General features: G+C 44.5%; 3 protein-coding genes and 1 pseudogene across 5 annotated transcripts in view; 2 read left to right on the top strand and 2 right to left on the bottom strand.

Annotated features, from left to right (window-relative positions):
• Positions 1-18,552, bottom strand: part of CEP97 (centrosomal protein 97) — a gene marked incomplete at both ends in the record, with an annotated part of 120,360 nt that overhangs the window by 34,770 nt on the left and 67,038 nt on the right. The window lies entirely within an intron of this gene.
• Positions 1-18,552, bottom strand: part of NXPE3 (neurexophilin and PC-esterase domain family member 3) — a gene marked incomplete at both ends in the record, with an annotated part of 35,240 nt that overhangs the window by 12,496 nt on the left and 4,192 nt on the right. For both annotated transcript variants that reach the window (XM_080696035.1, XM_080696036.1), the window contains 2 exons: positions 2-75; positions 7,112-7,866. In XM_080696035.1, the coding sequence (XP_080552161.1) occupies positions 2-75; positions 7,112-7,866 (829 nt within the window). The remainder of the gene's footprint in view (position 1; positions 76-7,111; positions 7,867-18,552) is intronic.
• Positions 12,208-13,130, top strand: LOC308263108 (myelin protein P0-like; annotated as a pseudogene). The gene is made up of 2 exons: positions 12,208-12,560; positions 12,789-13,130. The product of its transcript is annotated as a myelin protein P0-like (transcript).
• LOC308263107 (small ribosomal subunit protein uS5-like) overlaps positions 13,205-18,552 on the top strand; it is a gene marked incomplete at both ends in the record, with an annotated part of 8,667 nt that continues 3,319 nt past the window's right edge. The window contains one exon of the mRNA XM_080695979.1: positions 13,205-13,246. Coding sequence (XP_080552105.1) covers positions 13,205-13,246 — 42 coding nt within the window. The remainder of the gene's footprint in view (positions 13,247-18,552) is intronic.

Genomic DNA, 18,552 nt, shown 5'->3' with positions numbered 1-18,552 from the left:
CCTTTTGTTCTCCTGGGAATCACGGTCACCCAATCAGGTCCACTGGAGTTGATTGGCATTTTGATATTGATACCACTTTAAGAGAATGAAAAAACACAACTTAGATTCATGGACATTTGTATTCAGTTGTGTATGTGTGAGTGTGTGTGTGTGTGTGTGTGTGTGTGTGTGTGTGTGTGTGTTACTGGTGACTAAACCCCCAGGCATTCTACCTCTGAGCTACACCCCCAGCCTTATTTTATTATTTTTATTTTGAAACAGGGTCTCACTAGGTTGCTCTCATTACTTGCTGAGGCTTTCCTCCAACCTGCGATCCTCCTATCTCAGCCTCCCAAATACTGGGACTACAGATGTGGGCCACCACACCCGGCTCGGTTATGTATCTTTACCTGCAAATGAAAAAATGGACCTGATTTTACAGAGTCTTATTATGGTGAAATATAATTATAAATGTTAGCCAACATAATAATAAACTAGGTCACTTGCAATAAGCAGGATATATGGGTATATAAACTGAAGAGAAATAAAATACATTCTTAATATGTTTTCACTGCATTATATATCCTTAGCCAGTCCCAAGAGTGCAAAATCCAAAATGACTGATTCTGCTTTGCATGACTTGCTCTGCCTTGGACTCAGAGAATGGCTCCTGCTGACGGGATACCTATTTCCTCACCATGGAGGTGTCAGGCTGCAAGTCTGTGCAGCATCAGGTCACATGTCAGACTGCTCGGCCCTCGCCCAGATCGGAGCCGAGTCCTGCTGGGACAGCGGCCCTGAGCATGTTCTCCCGCGGCCCTTTGTTCATCATTGCTGTGACTCTTCACAGTCCGCTCCCTCACTAAGTCAGGTGTTACCTGAAGACACGGGTGTGCCTCAGCCACCTGCGTTTCTGCAGCACAGTCCCTGGACTAGAGTCTATGTCTTTTGGGTGGTTACATGAAAAACAGGGAGAGTGAAGTTGGAAGAATACTAAAAACCCAGTGTAACTATTCCAGAAACTGAGTAAGAATAATTAGGTCGCTTACACTTAGATCAAAAACAAATGAAAAGTAAAATGCTGACTTCCAAAACTCTTGAGGCAGGAATGTGCTGTCATCATTTTTTGTTGTAGTTGTTTCATCAGTTTCAGAAAAGATATGTTAATTCAACAAAAAATTCTTAACCTCCTACGTGCCAGGCACTGTCCTAAATCGGGAGCTATCACACTAAGACAAACACACAGAATCTCCTCCTTCATAGACAGACATTCTAGTGAAGGCAAAAGACATGTAATGAAGTGTGTATACAGAGCTGGCTACATTACAGAGAAAACAAATTTCATATTTTAGATAGTGATATGTATGTATGTATGTATGTATGCATGTATGTATTTAGTGGTACTAGGGGTTGAATCCAGGAGCATTCTTCCTTTGAGCTATACCTTCAGCCTTTTGTATTTTTTATTTTAAAACAAGGTCTCATTGAGAATTTTGCTAAGTTTCTGAGGCTGGTCTTGAACCTATGATCCCCCTGTCTCAGCCTCCAAAGTACTGAGATTACAGGCATGTGCCACCACATCCAGCTAGATAAGTGACATTTAAGAGAGAACATATACTTTCAAGAGAGTGCCTATAAACTACTTTCATGAACTTAGAATTTTATCATATTACAAATATGATATATATCATATTTAATATAATTGATATATATCAATTGTTATACATATATAACAATTTTCCCATAAAATATTTATAGAAAACTCTCCTCTATTAATTTTCCTACAAAAATATTTAAACTGAATCTAGTCTTATAGAAACAATAAATCAAATCCAAAGTAAAGGACATGCTATAAAAGCAGCAATATTCAAACTGTCAATGTCATAAAAAACAAAACAGGCTAAAGAACTCTGCTGAATTAAAGAGATAAATACACTGTGTGATCATCAATTAGGTGAACTCAAATTGGTAAATGCAAATTGCATTACTGGGACAAACGGAGACATTTGAACATGGACTGAATGTTAGATAGTAATATTATATCAATAATCATTCCCAGTATCAAGCGTGTTATCATAATAAGTGAAGAAAGTCCAAGTCCTTAGTAGAGTCATACTTATCAGGTTCAATGCCGTGACTATAGTTACTTTCAAATGGTTCACGTGGTGTGGAGAGGAGATTATATACAGACACACACATTAAAAAAAAATACAGAAAGAAAGATAAAGCAGCCTGGCATGGTAGCATAATACTATAATCCCCGTATTTAGGAGTCTGAGACGGGAGAATGAAAGGCTCACAGCCAGCCTCAGCAATTTATCCTGCCCTAAGCAACTTAGTGAGTCTTCGTTTCAAAATAACAAATAAAACTGACAGGGCTGGGTATGTCAGGGCATTGTGCTCCAAGGTTCAATCTCCAGTAAACACACACACACACACACACACACACACACACACACACACACACACACAGAGTAAATGTAGTAAAACATCAATAAATGGCGAATCCAGGAAAAATGGATGTTTATTGTTAATATTCTCACAATGTCCCTAAAGATATGGAGTACATTTTTAAATACAAAGAAAGAAAAAAAAAGTATAAATCATGCTAAAATAAAAGGGAAACTTTCCAGTTGGTAAGCTCATTCTTCCAAAAGGCCTACCCTTATATTAATATGTGTGTGTGTGTGTGTGTGTGTGTGTGTGTGTGTGTGTGTTACTGGGGATGGAACCCAGAGGCTTTCTACCTCTGGGCTATACTCCCAGACCAATTTTATATTTTATTTGGAAACAGGATCTCACTAAGTTGCTGAGAGCCTCACTAAGAAGCTGAGGCTGGCTTGCACAATTCTCCAATCTCAGGCTCCCAAGTGCTGGGATTACAAATGTGAGCCACCACACCCAACTTTAATAGCATCTTTTAAGGAAAGTGCCTTTGTCTTTTCCAAGACAAAGTTTGGTTTGTTTGTTTGTTTTTTTTCCTTAATGGTAAAGAACCAACTTAATTGCCCATCTGCCATTTAGGGAACCGAAAATACCAAGACAAAGCCTCTTAATTCTTTCTAACTTAAAGTTAGCCACCCAGAAAGAAAAATAAAAATGAGTAACAATTCAACATACTCAGGTCATGAGCTCAAAGTAGTACAACCAAAGATGTCTCAAAAGATTAGAATTTTTATCTAACTCTTTTGCTTTTCAGATAGCCTGGTGCAATATTCCAGAACTTCAGCAGAATGACAGACAAAAAAGTAAAAATTAATTATGAGGACTCTGTCAAATATTTGGTTTCCAAAGATGTATGCCTTAAAGATTGTTTTCCCAGAAAACCTCCCAGTCGGGAGAATTCTATAATGATTCTACTATAGCATGTCATCAACTATCCTTGCCCAGGACTTGCCAGTAAGTGCAGGAACAAAGACAGTATTTAATACTTCTGAATTAACAGGAGTTTTTTTTTTTTCTTTAATTGTAAGATTAAAGAGGGTGTAGTGGTGCGTCTGTAATCCCACTATTTGAGGGTTGAGACGGGTTCAAGACCAGCCTTAGCAATGTAGCAAGAGTCTCTTCAACTTAGCAGGATCCTGTTTCAGAAGAAAAAATTAAATAAAGGCTGGTAACTCAAAGGTAGATTGTCCCTAGGTTTAATGAGTACCATACAAAAAAAGTAGGATTTCGTGTCAGAAATATTTTAAGTGTTGCTAATTTGACTCTCTAACCTTCTCCCACTATTTTCCACTTGGAATTTGAGAATTATAAACTAGGCTTCTTCCTGTTCACTATGCTACTAAGTTACAATGGGAGCAACCAAGTAGTCTTCACATATAGGCAACAAAGGTGCACAGAAATAAAATCTTCACAGTTATCAGTAAGTGAGATCTAAACCCAGGATTAAAAATAAAATTTTGGTTTGGTCTTTTGGGGTGTTTTGTTTAGTTTTGTTTTCACTTTGCAGGGAGACGGAGCTATACAAAACACGGTAAATATAGTGAGTAGGCCTCCCTCTGCTGGCCTTCTAAGTGTATGGCATGGGTCCACTGGAGACACATCAGGGCGTGCGCTGGAGGGAAGTATAGGATGTACTGTGTACTATGTACTATGATGTACAAGTGTATTACACCAACAAAGTATAAAAAGTAAATAAAAATAAAAATAAAAATAACATAGAACAAAAGAAGGAAGAAATGGAAGATCAGAGGGTTTTACTTCCGGGGTGCCACATAGACCATCTACTATATGGTAACAATTTTTCTTTAACCAAGTAGAATGGACATAAAATATGAAATTTTTAGGCTTCTCATATGTACTGAACAAAAATAACTCTACTAGAAAATGTTTAAAAAGTAGAGAATTTGTTAAAAATTAAAAATGCATTTTAAAAACGCACAGGTTCTTTCAAATACCTGTGGGTTCCTGTGTGTGTGTGTGTGTGTGTGTGTGTGTGTGTGTGTGTGTGTGTGTGTGCGCGCGAGCATGCATACCTGTGTGTATTACTAGGGATTGAACTCAGGGTCATTCTAACTCCATGCTACACCCCCAGCCTTACTTTTACTTTTTTTTTTTTTTTTTTTTTTTGCAGTACTGGGAATTGAATCTGGGGGTATTCTACCTCCAAGCTATACCCCAGCCCTATTTTTATTCTTTATTTTGAAATAGGATCTCCCTAAGTTGCAGAGGGACTCACTAAGTAGGTGAGTCTGGCCGCGAACCTGCGATCCTCCTGTCTCAACCTCCCAAGTACTAGGATTACAAGTGTATGCCACCACACCCGGCTTTGCTCTTTATTTCAAAACAGGGTCTAAACTAAGCTGTGGAGGGCCTCACAAGGTTGCTGAGGCTGGCCAAGAACCTGCAATCCTGTCACAGCCTCCCAAGTATTTAAATTACAAGTGTACACCACCGTGCCCAGCTACCTGTGCTGTTTTGAACATATAGATATTAAATTTTTTATTTTTTATTTTTAAAATTTTTAATTGATACATAATAATCATACATACTTATGGGTTACATTGTGAGTTGTTGTTGTTAACTGGGGATTGAACCCAGGGACATTCTACCTCTGAACTACAGCCCTAACCTTTGTATTTCTATCTTGAAATAGGGTCTCCCTAGGTTTCCCAACATCTTATTCCATTGTTCCATACACTGATTTTTGTGCTGAAAATGGTTTACACATTCAAAGCAGGAATTGAGCACAATAGTGCGATAAATTTAACAACTATTAATTTTAAAAACTATGGCTTGCTGTGGCTTCCCATGCTTACTAAGTCAACCCAGTAATATATATCCACAGTCTTTTTTCCTATTATCAAATGTTTATAAAATTTTAAAACTAAGTCATTTTTCTTCTGTGTGTGTGTGTGTGTGTGTGTGTGTGTGTGTGTGTGTGTGTGTGTTTACTGGGGATTGAATTCAGGGGCATTCTAACTCTGAGCTACATCCCCAGCCCTATTTTTTACTCTTTACTTTTGAAACAGTGTCTCACTAAGTTGCAGAGGGCCTCACTAAGTAGCTTAGGCTGGCCACAAACCTGTGACTCTCCTGTCTCAGCCTCTCAGGTACTGGGATTGATTACAAACATGTGCCACCATGCCCTGCCACTAAGTCACTTTTCTAAAAAATTTAGCTTGACACAAAGCTAAAAATACCGTTCTTGAATTTTTTTTGTTCTTGAATTTGAGCCCCAGGGCAATCTATCACTGAGCTATACCCCCAGTTCAGTCCTTTTTATTTTTTGAGACAGTCTGACTAAGTTGCTAAGGCAAGCCTTGAACCTCCAATCATACTATTTAAGCCTTCCAAGTACTGGAATTACAGGCATGCACCAACATGCTAAGTTTGTGATGACATTTTAAATCTGTTTGTGACTGAGTAATCTTGCCTATATAGCTATAAATATCAAATTCTGAAGTACCAGGTTAAAAAAAAAGTTCAAGTGTAAATGGTCTTTAACTTGGGCTAGGTAAACTGGGCTCTGTGGCGCATAACTGTAATCCCAGTACTTGGGAGGCTGAGCCAGAATTGCAGGTTCAAGGCCAGCCTCAACAATTTAGCAAGCCGGTTTTAAATAAAATAAGTCTGGGGGTACAGCTCAGAGGTAGAATTCCCTGAGTTCAATATTCAGTGCCCCTTAAAAACTACACTAATTAAATTAGGCATTGTGATACATACCTAAAATCCTAGCTACCAGACAGGTTGAGGCAAGAGAAACACAAGTTCAAGGCCAGTCTCAGAAACTTAGAGATAAATAATAAAAAGGGCCAGACATGGTGGTACACCATGTACTTGGGAAGCTGGGACAGGAGAACCACAGTTTCAAGACCAGTCTTGGCAATGTAGTAAAACTCTCAGCAACTTAGCAAGACCCTGTTTTAAAATGAAAACTAAAGCCGGGCATGGTGGCGCATGCTTGTAATTCCTGCACTTGGGAGGCTGAGACTGGAGGATCACACAGGTTCAAAGCCAGCCTCAGCTACTTAGTGAGGCTCTCAGCAATTTAGTGAGACCCTGTTTCAAAATAAAATATAAAATAGGCCTAGGAGTATATCCCAGAGGTTGAAATCCCCTGGGTTCTACCCCCAGAACCACCAAAAAAGAAAAAGAAAAAGAGCTAGAGTATAGCTCAATGGTAGAACCCAGTCAGGTTCAATCCCTAATAAATAAATAAATATGGCTGGAGATGTAGCTCAAAGGGCGAGTACTTACCCAGCATGTGCAAAACCCTGGGATCATTACCCAATACTCCCCCAAAACTTGCTATTTAAAAATACAAATTTGGCTAGGTGTAGTGGCACACACTTGTAATCCCAGTTCTTCGGAGGCTGAGACAGGAGGATTGCAGGATCACAGACAGCCTCAGATACTTAGTGAGGGCCTCTACAGCTTAGTGAGACCCTATTTCAAAATGAATAAAATAGGGCTGGAGGTTTATCTTGGAGGTAGAATGCCTCTGAGTTCAATCTCCATTACTGCAAAAAAAAAAAAAAAAATCTGTGTTTATTTTCTTATTTGCCACCACTCCTGAATTGGTTAATGTTCAGAAAAAATAAGAAATACAAACTCAAAACAGAAGTTTCCTAAATAGGACAAGGCACTGGGAAAGGACTCTTTGCCCCCTAGAACAAGGAGCATGTACCTCTGGAAGAAAGCGCTCTCAGCCGCAGAGAGAAGGCCCTTTAGGTATCCGCCTTTGAAGTGGTTGATTCTGCTGCTGCAAGGGAGCTTCTTTGGTTTGAAGCAGAACCAGGGCTCTCCGGTGTAGAGATCTGTAAAGTTACACAGGGGCAGACTCCCAGGAAGACACACATTGCACTCGGTGGTTTCAGAAATCCTTCCTGAGCGGAAGAGGCTCTTGAAGTAGACCCTGTTTGGTTTCTCTTCCTGTAGGTGCTGAAGAACTCTGATCCCTTCACTGGGGTGAACCAGTGATATGGACACTTTAACTCTGCCTGGCCAGAGCAAAGTGAAAAAAACCTTGTAGAACCCATTCTGATAGTCTACCACCCTACCCACGGCCCCTGCCTGCAGCCTCGGGGAGTGGATTCTGGCCTGCAGGTAGTCTCCACCATACTTCTTGGGCTTTCTTTGAAAATCCTGCACATGAACCAGCACTTCCAGTTGGCTGCCCACCCTGAAGAATGCTGCAGAGTTCAAGATGACAAAGTAGCTGGAAGAAGGGTCGGTGCTCTTTACAAAGGGGACTAGCCCCACATCAGGCATCTGCCACTGCAGTGCAGCCAGCAAGGAGTCCTCCTCCAAGCGCTCCCGGCGGGACAGGGCCTGGTGCTCATAGTCACAGTAGGGATTCCGGCTGATGCCCGTAGCCTGGGACGAAACGAACTGCCCACTGCTGTCGATGAACGTGGCTGAAACAGTCTCACGGTCCAAGTACTAAAGAGAAAGACAAACAACGGAAACCACTGCTACCATCAAACTGAATCTCCAAAGAAATCTCTGCTTCAGCTTAAATGTGTATGAAAATCTACTGAGATAACACTGTCTCAAGAAACACAGCTCACAACTTTTAAAGGTTACCTTACTGTGGAACAAGAAAAATAATATAAGAGATAAGTTGATAGAGGGAGATCTCTACATTTTTGCACACTTGACCTCCAGAAGCTCTACCATGTTTATATGGTTAAAACAAAAAAAAAAAACAAAAAAAAAAACTTGAGTTTCTGGAGATGGACAGGGAAAAGGAAACATCTTGAAACACACCAGAGGATTGTGTTCCTAAATAGTCTATCCTCAAGAGAAACTATTTTGCCATAATCTAACCTGTTAGGATGTTATCAGAGCCTAATCTAGCTGGAAGAAGGGAAATCTCAGCCCACTCTAGAGAGAAAGACAAAGGAACACTAGTGAAGTTCACAACCAAGGGTACATGCTCACTAAAAGACTGAGACCTAATGACAGGGTACCAAAATGCTTCCTCTCCCCCACACCTACTACAAGAGAAAGTTAAAAACATGTTTAATTATTTGAATATGAGCAGATAATTTATCTACCATTGTGGAATACAGCAAAATCAGCATTTAAAGAGAAATTTCTAATATTGATTCCATGTAGTAGAGAAAAGAAGAAAGACTTAAAATCAAAATCTAACATTTCACCTTAGGAAACTAGAAGTAAAATCTTATATCTAAAGTAAGCAAAAGAAGACAAATAATGAAAATTATAACAGAAATCAATAAAGTTGAAAACAAAATGTCAATAGAGAAAAATCAACAAAACCAAAAGCTGATCCTTGAATAGTACAATAAAACTGGTAAGCCTCCAGTAAGGCTAAGAAAAAAGGAGAAGACATGAAATATAACTACATAAAATACTAATGAAAACCCAGTAATTACACCTGTAATTCCAGTACATGGGAAGCTGAGACAGGAGGATTGCAGGTTCCAGGCCAGCCTCACTTAGCAGCACCCTCAGCAACATAGGAATACTATTTCCAAAGAATAAAAAAAAACAATTTTTTAAATTTATTTTTATTGGTGCATTGTAATCATACATCACATTGGAATACAAGACTTGAGAGGATATACAAGCACACATCATCCAATTAGCCCTCATCCAGTGCCCATCCCATTCCCTTCCCCTCCCTCGATCCCATGCTTGTTTGGTGATTAACTTTGATACATTTGTTTATGTACCTCCTGCATTTTAAAGAGGCTCCATCCTCCCCTATTCCATACCCTCTGATTGATCACCTTAATTGCTTCACTATAGGGCCCTTTCTATAGCTCGACCACTTCCTGTTGCCCCTTTCCTCCTAGTTATTGCTGATTAGGGGAAGCATCTGGTTTTTATTTTCTGCGATATTTCTCTGTGCATGCAGCGTTGCAAGTACCGATCCTACTCTTGATGGCCCCAGTAGTGGCCTGGCTACCTGGTGAACTGATCCAGACCTCGCTGGCTCAAGCAGTGGCCTTGCCTCATGGGAGGCCCCAATTCTGGCCTCTCTGGCCCCCACACTGGCCTAACCCCTCGGCTGCCTCCGATCCCGGCCTTGGTGGCCCCAGCACCAGCCTAGCCTCAAGGCAGGCTCCATTCCAGCCTCACTGACCCTGACACTGGCCTAACCCCTCGACAGACTCCTATCCTGGCCTCAGAGGCCCCAGCACTGGCCTTGCCTCACGGCAGGTTCTGATCCCAGCCTCGCTGGCCCCGGTACCGGCCTAACCCCTCGGGAGGCTCCGATCCCGGCCTCGGAGGCCTCAGTAGCGGCCTTGCCTAGGCAGGCTCCGATGCCGGCCACTGGCCTCGTCACTGGCCTACCCCTTGGCAGGCTCCAATCCCGGCCTCGGAGGCCCCAGCACCAACCTTGCCTCACGGCAGGCTCCCATTCCAACCTTGCTGCCCCCAGCACCAGCCTAACCCTTCGGCAGGCTCCGATCCCAGCCTCAGAGGCCCCAGCACCGGCCTTGCCTCATGGGAGGCTCCAATCCCAGCCTCACTGGCCCTGGCACCGGCCTACCCTCTCAGCAGGCTCTAATCCCGGCCTCGGAGGCCTACGTAGTGGCCGTGCCTCATGGTAGGCTCTGATCCCGGCCTCGCTGGCCCCGGCACCAACCTTATCCCTCGGCAGGCTCCAATCCAGCACCGGCCTTGCCTCACGGCAGACTCTGATCCCAACCTTGCTAGCCCCAGAACTGGCCTATCCCCTCAGCAGGCTCGGATCCCAGCCTCGGAGGCCTCAGTAACGGCCTTGCCTCAAAGCATGCTCCGATGCCGACCGCTGGACCCAGCACCGGCCGACCCCTCAGCAGGCTCCAATCCAGGCCTCGGAGGCCTTAGTAGCGGCCTTGCCTCATGGCAGGCTCCAATCCCAACCTTGCTGACCCCGGCACTGGCCTAATGCTTTGGCAGGCTCCGATCCCAGCCTCGGAGGCCCCAGCACCGGCCTTGCCTCATGGGAGGCTCCAATCCCAGCCTCACTGGCCCTGGCACCGGCCTACCCTCTCAGCAGGCTCTAATCCCGGCCTCGGAGGCCTACGTAGTGGCCGTGCCTCATGGTAGGCTCTGATCCCGGCCTCGCTGGCCCCGGCACCAACCTTATCCCTCGGCAGGCTCCAATCCAGCACCGGCCTTGCCTCACGGCAGACTCTGATCCCAACCTTGCTAGCCCCAGAACTGGCCTATCCCCTCAGCAGGCTCGGATCCCAGCCTCGGAGGCCTCAGTAACGGCCTTGCCTCAAAGCATGCTCCGATGCCGACCGCTGGACCCAGCACCGGCCGACCCCTCAGCAGGCTCCAATCCAGGCCTCGGAGGCCTTAGTAGCGGCCTTGCCTCATGGCAGGCTCCAATCCCAACCTTGCTGACCCCGGCACTGGCCTAATGCTTTGGCAGGCTCCGATCCCAGCCTCGGAGGCCCCAGCACCGGCCTTGCCTCATGGGAGGCTCCAATCCCAGCCTCACTGGCCCTGGCACCGGCCTACCCTCTCAGCAGGCTCTAATCCCGGCCTCGGAGGCCTACGTAGTGGCCGTGCCTCATGGTAAGCTCTGATCCCGGCCTTGCTGGCCCCGGCACCAACCTTATCCCTCGGCAGGCTCCAATCCAGCACCGGCCTTGCCTCACGGCAGACTCTGATCCCAGCCTTGCTAGCCCCAGAACTGGCCTATCCCCTCAGCAGGCTCGGATCCCGGCCTCGGAGGCCTCAGTAACGGCCTTGCCTCAAAGCATGCTCCGATGCCGACCGCTGGACCCAGCACCGGCCGACCCCTCAGCAGGCTCCAATCCAGGCCCCGGAGGCCTTAGTAGCGGCCTTGCCTCATGGCAGGCTCCAATCCCAACCTTGCTGACCCCGGCACCGGCCTAATGCTTTGGCAGGCTCCGATCCCAGCCTCGGAGGCCCCAGCACCAGCCTTGTCTCTCGGCAGGCTCCGATCCCGGCCTCGGAGGCCTTAATAGCGGCCGTGCCTCATGGCAGGCTCCAATCCCGGCCTCACTGGCCCCGGCACCAGCCTTACCCCTCAGCAGGCTCCAATACCAGCCTCGGAGGCCTCAGTAGCAGCCTTGCCTCAAGGCAGGCTTCAATGCTGGCCGCTGGCCCCAGCACCAGCCTAACCCCTCAGCAGGCTCCAATCCCAGCCTCGGAGGCCTCAGTAGTGGCCTTGCCTCACGCAAAGCTCCAATGCCGGCCACTGGCCCCAGCTCCAATCCTGGCCTCGGAGGCCCCAGCACCGGCCTTGCCTCACGGCAGGCTCTGATGCCGGCCGCTGGCCCCGGCACCGGCCTAACCCCTCGGCAGGCTCTGATCCTGGCCTCGGAGGCCCCAGTAGCGGCCTTGTCTCACAGCAGGCTCTGCTCCAGGACTCGCTGGCCCCAGCTAGCTAGGGAGTAATTGGGATGCCAGAGGAACTCCAGACAATTGGAGAGAAATTTCAGTGGAACCAGGGAGGTGGTCTAAGGGAAGGGGAGAGGGAAGACAAGAGGGACTCCAAATAATAGAGGAGACACTTCAGTGGAGTCAGGGAGGAGATGAAAGAGTAGGGGAGGAGGAATACTGAGATTCATCAATGGGAATATTACCATCGACTAAGTGTACATAAATGAATATACCAACATCAATCTCAGTACTCTGTACTGGGAAGGGGGGGAAGGAAGGGGGGCACAAAGTAACTTGTGTATGTATGTCACTATCAACATGATTTACATTATAATGTGAGGCTGTCATGCACCAATAAAAGCGCATTATAAAAAGAGATTAAGATTCCCATGAAAAAAAGCCTGGATGGCAGAAGTCTCCAGAGTGCTGTCCCCCGCCCAGGCCACTGTGGTTTACACAGACACGGAGGTCTATAGTGATGTGGGCTCCCAGGTAACCCTGCACTGTTCCTTCTGGTCCAGTGAGTGGGTCTAAAATACATCCCTTTCACCTGGTGCTACCTGCCGGAGGGAGGATGAGATGCTATTTTGATCTTCCACTATGCCAAGGGCCAACCCTACATCAACAAGGTGGGAGCCTTCAAAGAGCGCATCTAGTGGGTAGAAGACCCTCACTGCAAGGACGGCTCCATCATCATTCACAACCTCGACTACAGTGACAATGGCAACTTCACCTGCAACATCAAAAATCCACCAGACATAAGCCGGGCGTGGTGGGCATGCTTGTAATCCTAGTACTCGGGAGGCTGAGACAGGAGGATCGCAGTTTGAGGACAGCCTCAGCTACTTAGTGAGGCCCTTTGCAACTCAGTGAGACCCGATTTCAAAATAAAGAATAAAAATAGGGCTGGGAGTATAGCTTGGAGGTAGAATGCCCCTGGGTTCCATCCCCAGTACTACAAAAAAGAAAAAAAAAATCCACCCAACATAGTGGACAAGACCTCTCAGGTCACACTTTATGTCTTTGAAAAAGTGCCAACCAGGTATGCAGTGATCTTGAGAGCCATGTCTGGGGGTATCCTTGGGGCAGTGCTGCTGCTGTTGCTGCTTTTCTACCTGATTAGGTACTACAGACTACTCAGACAGGTGGCCTTGCAGAGGAGGCTCAGCGCCATGGAGAAGGGGAAATTTCACAAGTCCTCCATGGATTCATCCAAGCATGGGTGGCAGATGCTGGGGCTTTATGCTATGCTGGACCACAGCCGGAGAGCCAAGACCACCAGCAAGAAGTCTATGAGGCTGGAAGAGTCCCACAAGAATAAGAAATAGTTGCTAGTGGCCAGGCAGGGAGTCAGGGGTCAGGGTCCGAGGCCTCCAAAGACACACATGTAGTGGTCATCGAAATGGAGCTACGCAAGGACAAGCTGAGGCCGGAGCTCCTGCCTGTGTCAATCTCCCAGCAGAACCTCCCTCAATAATGCCCTCAAGAACATGATGGGAACCGGGCGTGGTGGCGCAAGGTTGTAAGCCCAGCATTTGGGAAGCTGAAACAGGAGGATCCTGGTTCATGGACAGCCTCAGCCTCTTAGCAAGGCCCTTTGCAAATCAGTGAGACCTTGTTCCAAAAATAAAAAGACTAAAAATACACAGGGCTGGAGGTGGAGGTACAATGTCCCTGGGTTCCATCCCCAGTACCGTAAAAAATAAAATAAAGAATAAAAATAGGGCTGGGTGTGGTGGCACACACTTGTAATCCCAGCATTTGGGAGACTGAGACAAAAAGGATAGTGGTTCATCGACAGCCTCTGCTACCTGGTGAGGCCCTTTGGAACTCAGTGAGACCCTGTTTCAAAATAAGAAATGAAAAAGAGGGTTGGGGTTATAGCTCAGAGGTAGAATGTCCCCTGGGTTCCATCCCCAGTACCACAAAATTAAAAATTAATTAATTAATTAATTAATTTTAAAAAATGGCTAGGGGTGTAGCTCAGAGATAGAATGCCCCCGAGTTCCATCCCTAGTACTGCAAAATGAATGAATGAATGAATGAATGAATGAATAATACGGCTGGGGGTGGAGATTGGAGGTAGAATGCCCCTGGGTTCCATCTCCAGTACTGGGGATGGGCCTAGACTAAGATCCTAGACTCAGAATATGATGGGCCTAGACTCAGACAAGTGATCATACCCACAGACGCTGCCAGAGCCGCAGGACCGCCCTCCTCCCCCTACCCCCAGGTGGTTCCTCTTGCTCCCCAGCCCTGCCCTGCTCTGGTGTCCCTTCCTTTGAGATGTAAGTTTCATTCCAAACTTCATTACCAAGGATCTACAGTTCCCCCACCTTCCTCCCTGGCTTTCTGGGAGCCCAGGGGCTAATGGCTGTATGTTTGTTGCCTGTCCCTCATACACCAAGAAGAAAGGGCCCTTGATAGCTCCTGCCTCAACTTCCAGTCACCTGCCTTTCTGTCCCCCATACCCAGCTGTGGCCAGCCCTGCTCTCCACCAAGAGACCCAGCTCCATACTCCACCCTCCTGCTAACACCCCCGGTGACCCAGATCACACTCCTTCAGGGTTTATGTAGGTTATTATTTTTTATTTTTAATCCAGTCTTTGTTTACCTGTGTCCATACTTAGCCCTTACTCCCATGACTGAAAACAAGTGATGTCATGTGGCATTTCTAATTCCCCATCCCTATTAAGTATGTAAAGGAAAGCCAGCCAGCCCAAGCAGAGGGTCCCCTGATCCTCAGAACTGAGCGACAGGATTGATCGACTGGTGCCCCACTGACTACTTTGAAGCAGTGTTCTGGGACTTAATATCTTGGGGAAGGTAACAGACACGCACACACACACACCACACACAAGTCAGGGGTAGAGGAAGGGACAAAGGAGCCTTAAGAAATAGCTTTAAACAATCAACAAAAAGCAGGAAAGACACATGGGAACTGGGGTCTGGGGGCAGGAGACTGCACTACCAGCCAGTGAGGATTCTTAGGAATTTTCTACATTCTATATATTTCTTCTCAAACCTCCAAATGTACTTACATGTTGAATAAAGACTGATATTTCCAGAAAAAAAAGATTAATTTCCAGAATATATATAAAATTCAAACAAGAGCAAAAAAGAAAATAATCTGACTAAAAAATGGAACTATAATGCACCAATAAAAATATATAAAAATTAGGGCGGCAGTGGCGAGTTCACCGGACGGCACCAGACCAACTCACTCAACAGCCCACCAAGCTCCAGAGAGGAGCGGCGGACAGCGAGCCGAGGTGAGCCACAGCGGAACAGCCGGGCAGGATTCGGCAGATTTCTTGGCGCAGGGAGCATCTAAAGCTCCCAGGGGCTGGGCTCAACACACCCTGCAGGGACTCAGAGTGGAGTTCAAAAACAGAAAAGAAATACGCCAGCCTCACGGCCAAGGGCGCAGCAGCGGCGCCATATTGCTACCAGCGGCAGCAGCAGCGAATTCACCGAGTCCACAACAGCTCCATCTGCGCACTCAACAGTGAGTCAAATTGGGGCCCATAGAGGAGAAATCCCAGTACTGTACTCCCAGGGACTTGACCCAGTAGGGGAGTGGTGGTGGCAGAGATATTACACCATAGGAGAACACCCAACCTGGCACCCCCCATGGTCTAAAGCAGCCTTGATTGACTCCCAGGGTCTGAGACTCTGCGATACAACCCAGTAAAGGAGTAGTAGGAACTGAGATACCATAGACTCGAGATCCACAGCACCTTAAGTGAAATCGTAGTGACCCAGGGAAGAACCCAGAGAAGGCACAAACTTCCGAAATCATGGGAAAGAGAAATAACAATGGAGCAATGAATGCCCACAACCCCACAACATCAGAACCTGATAAAACAGAAATTCAGAGATTTATAGAAGATCAGATCAGGAAAAGAACTGTAGAAATAATAGAGGTGTTTCTAATAGAATTCAGAGAGAGCCAAAGAGAGATAAAGGATGCAATTAATGAAGTAAAGGCCTCAATTCAAAGCACAAACAACCGATTAGACCACATGGAGTATAGAATCTTGCTCCTAGAAGATGATCATTCAAAAAATGAACGCATAGTTTCTAATTTAGAAAAAAAAAATCCGACAGCAGGAATCTGATATTGAAGAAATATGGGCCCATTTTAAGAGAGCTAACCTAAGAATAATTGGAATAGAGGAGAGAAAAGAAGGTGAAACCAAAGGGATTAACAATCTTTTCAAGGAAATAATAGCAGAAAATTTTCCAAACATAGAGCAAGAGGTTGATACACAGGTCCAGGAAACTTATAGAACTCCTTTAGAGAGGATCAGAGAAGAGGATCCCCACGCCACATAATTGTCAAAATGACCAATGTGGAAGCCAAGCAGAGAATCTTAAAGGCAACAAAAACAAAGGGCCAAGTGACATTCAGAGGCAAACCAATTAGAATCACTCCAGACTTCCCAAACCAAGTCATGAGAGCCAGAAGGGCTTGGAGTAACATATTCCAAACTCTGAAAGAAAACAACTTCCAGCCAAAAATTTCCTACACAGCAAAACTTTCTATCAAATTAGATGGGGAAATAAGAAGCTTCCATGACAAACAGAAACTGGAGGAATTTATGTCTTCAAAACCAGCGCTAGAGAAAATACTCAGAGATTACAAAGAAGAAATAGGTAACACACACCAGAACCAGAGAAACAAGATTTTCCATCCAACAGACAACTAAGATTGGTTATCTGTGGAGATTCATTATTTATGTTAGTCTTTTACCTATCTCCTATCTCTAAATTGTATTGTTTGCTTTTATTGTTGCTCATTTTTAGGATGTCTAGTTGGAATATTAATATACCTTCAGATATAGCATTTGGAAATATTTTATCCCATTCTATCAATAACTTTTAACTCTGTTTACATTGTCTTTGGATATACAATATTTTTTTATTTTTTAGGGAGTTTATTTACCCTTTTCTTGCCTGTGCCATTGAAATCATATCCAAGAAATCACTGACAATTTCAATGTTGTGAGGTTTTATGACCCAGATTTTCTTCTAAAAGTTTATAGTATTAAGATTTATACTTAGGTCTTTTATCTATTTTTAGTTAATATTTGTATATGTGTTAGGTAAGGGTCCAATTTTATTCTTTTTCATGTAATTATTATTTTTCAACAATATTTAGTTAAAAGATTATTATTTCCTCCACCAAATGTTCGTGGAAACCTTGTCAAAAATAACTTGACAATATATGGAAGAATTTATCTCTAGGCTTTTATTTAACTCCAATGGTTTATATATCTGCCTCTAGAACAGTACTACACTGTTTCAATTATTGTAGCTTTATATGGTTTGAAATCAGAAAATATACATCTTTTAGCTTTGTTCTTCTTCAACATTGTTTTGGGTATCTAGAGTCCATATTCCATATCAGGATAAATTTTTTCTGAAAAATAAATAAATGTATGATAGCTTCACCTAAAAAAAAAGAAAAGAAAAAAATATTCTCTGGTAAGAAAGAAAGCAAAAAGAAATATTGAACTGTTATCTTTTAGTCATCAAAAGCTTGGTATCAGACAAATGAAACTGTTTTGTGAGATTATCATCGTTAATATTGGATAAATTGCTATAAAACTAGATGTCAACCACTAAGCCAAGCATGGGAAGGAGGGATGGGGAGGGAATGGGGTGGGGATCGGGTAGGGGCTAACTAGGCGATGTGTGCATGTATGTCTACAAAAGTATTTTCTATATACCATTATGATGTATGAATACATTGCACCAATAAAAAATTTAACTTAATTTAATTTAAAAATTAGCCAGGCATGGTGATGCACTTTTGTAATCCCAGCATTTCGGAGGTTGAGACAGAATGATCCAGGTTCACAGCCAGCCTTAGCTACTTAGTAAGGCCCTTTGTAACTCAATGTGACCCTGTTTCAAAATAAAGAATTAAAATAGAACTGGGGGTATAGCTCAGAGGTAGAATGCCCCTGGGTTCCATCCCCAGTACTGAAAAAAAAAGTATATAAAAATTAAGCCGGGCGTGGTGGCACACGCTTGTAATCCCCACGCTTGGGGGGCAGAGACAGGAGGATCGCGCAAGTTCAAAGCCAGCCGCACTGGCGTAAGAGACCCTGTTTCAAAAATATAAAAATAGGTCTGGGAGTGTAGCCTGGAGGTAGAAGGGCTTCCAGGAACCCCAGTACCACCACCAAAAAAAAATAGTATATAAAAATTAAAAATGGAGGAATGGCCTAAAAAAAGGTCATTTCTTTTAAAAAAGATATATAAAAATGGCCAAAAAGTGTATGAAAAGTTTGATGTCATCAATCATTAGGAAATCCCAGATCCCATTAATCATTAGGAGATCCCCAGAGAGATAGAATTACCATATGATCTAGCAGTCCCACTCCTAGGTATACAGCCAAAAGAATGGGAATTAGTTATGTAGAAGAGACATGTATACTCATGCTTATTGCAACGCTATTCATAACAGCCAAGATATGAAGTACATATATATATGGCGATATATATATCCACTGAAGGATGGATGCATGGATGGATGGATGGATGGAGAAAATTTGGTATATGTATTAAGTCAGATATTCCATCACTGTGAACAAAATACCCACTAAGAACAACATAGAAGAGGAAAGGTTTTTTTCAGGCTCATGGTTTCAGAGGTTCAGTCCATAGTTGGCCAGCTCCATGGTAGAGACCAAGGTGGCAGGGTACATAGCGGAGAAAGCCACTCTCATCATCGAGGCC

The sequence above is a fragment of the Muscardinus avellanarius genome, assembly GCF_963383645.1.
Source record: "Muscardinus avellanarius genome assembly, chromosome: 5".
NCBI classification, from domain to species: domain Eukaryota; kingdom Metazoa; phylum Chordata; class Mammalia; order Rodentia; family Gliridae; genus Muscardinus; species Muscardinus avellanarius.
The sequence above is the reverse complement of the archived record's forward strand: the minus strand, read 5'-3'. Positions and strand labels throughout refer to the sequence as shown.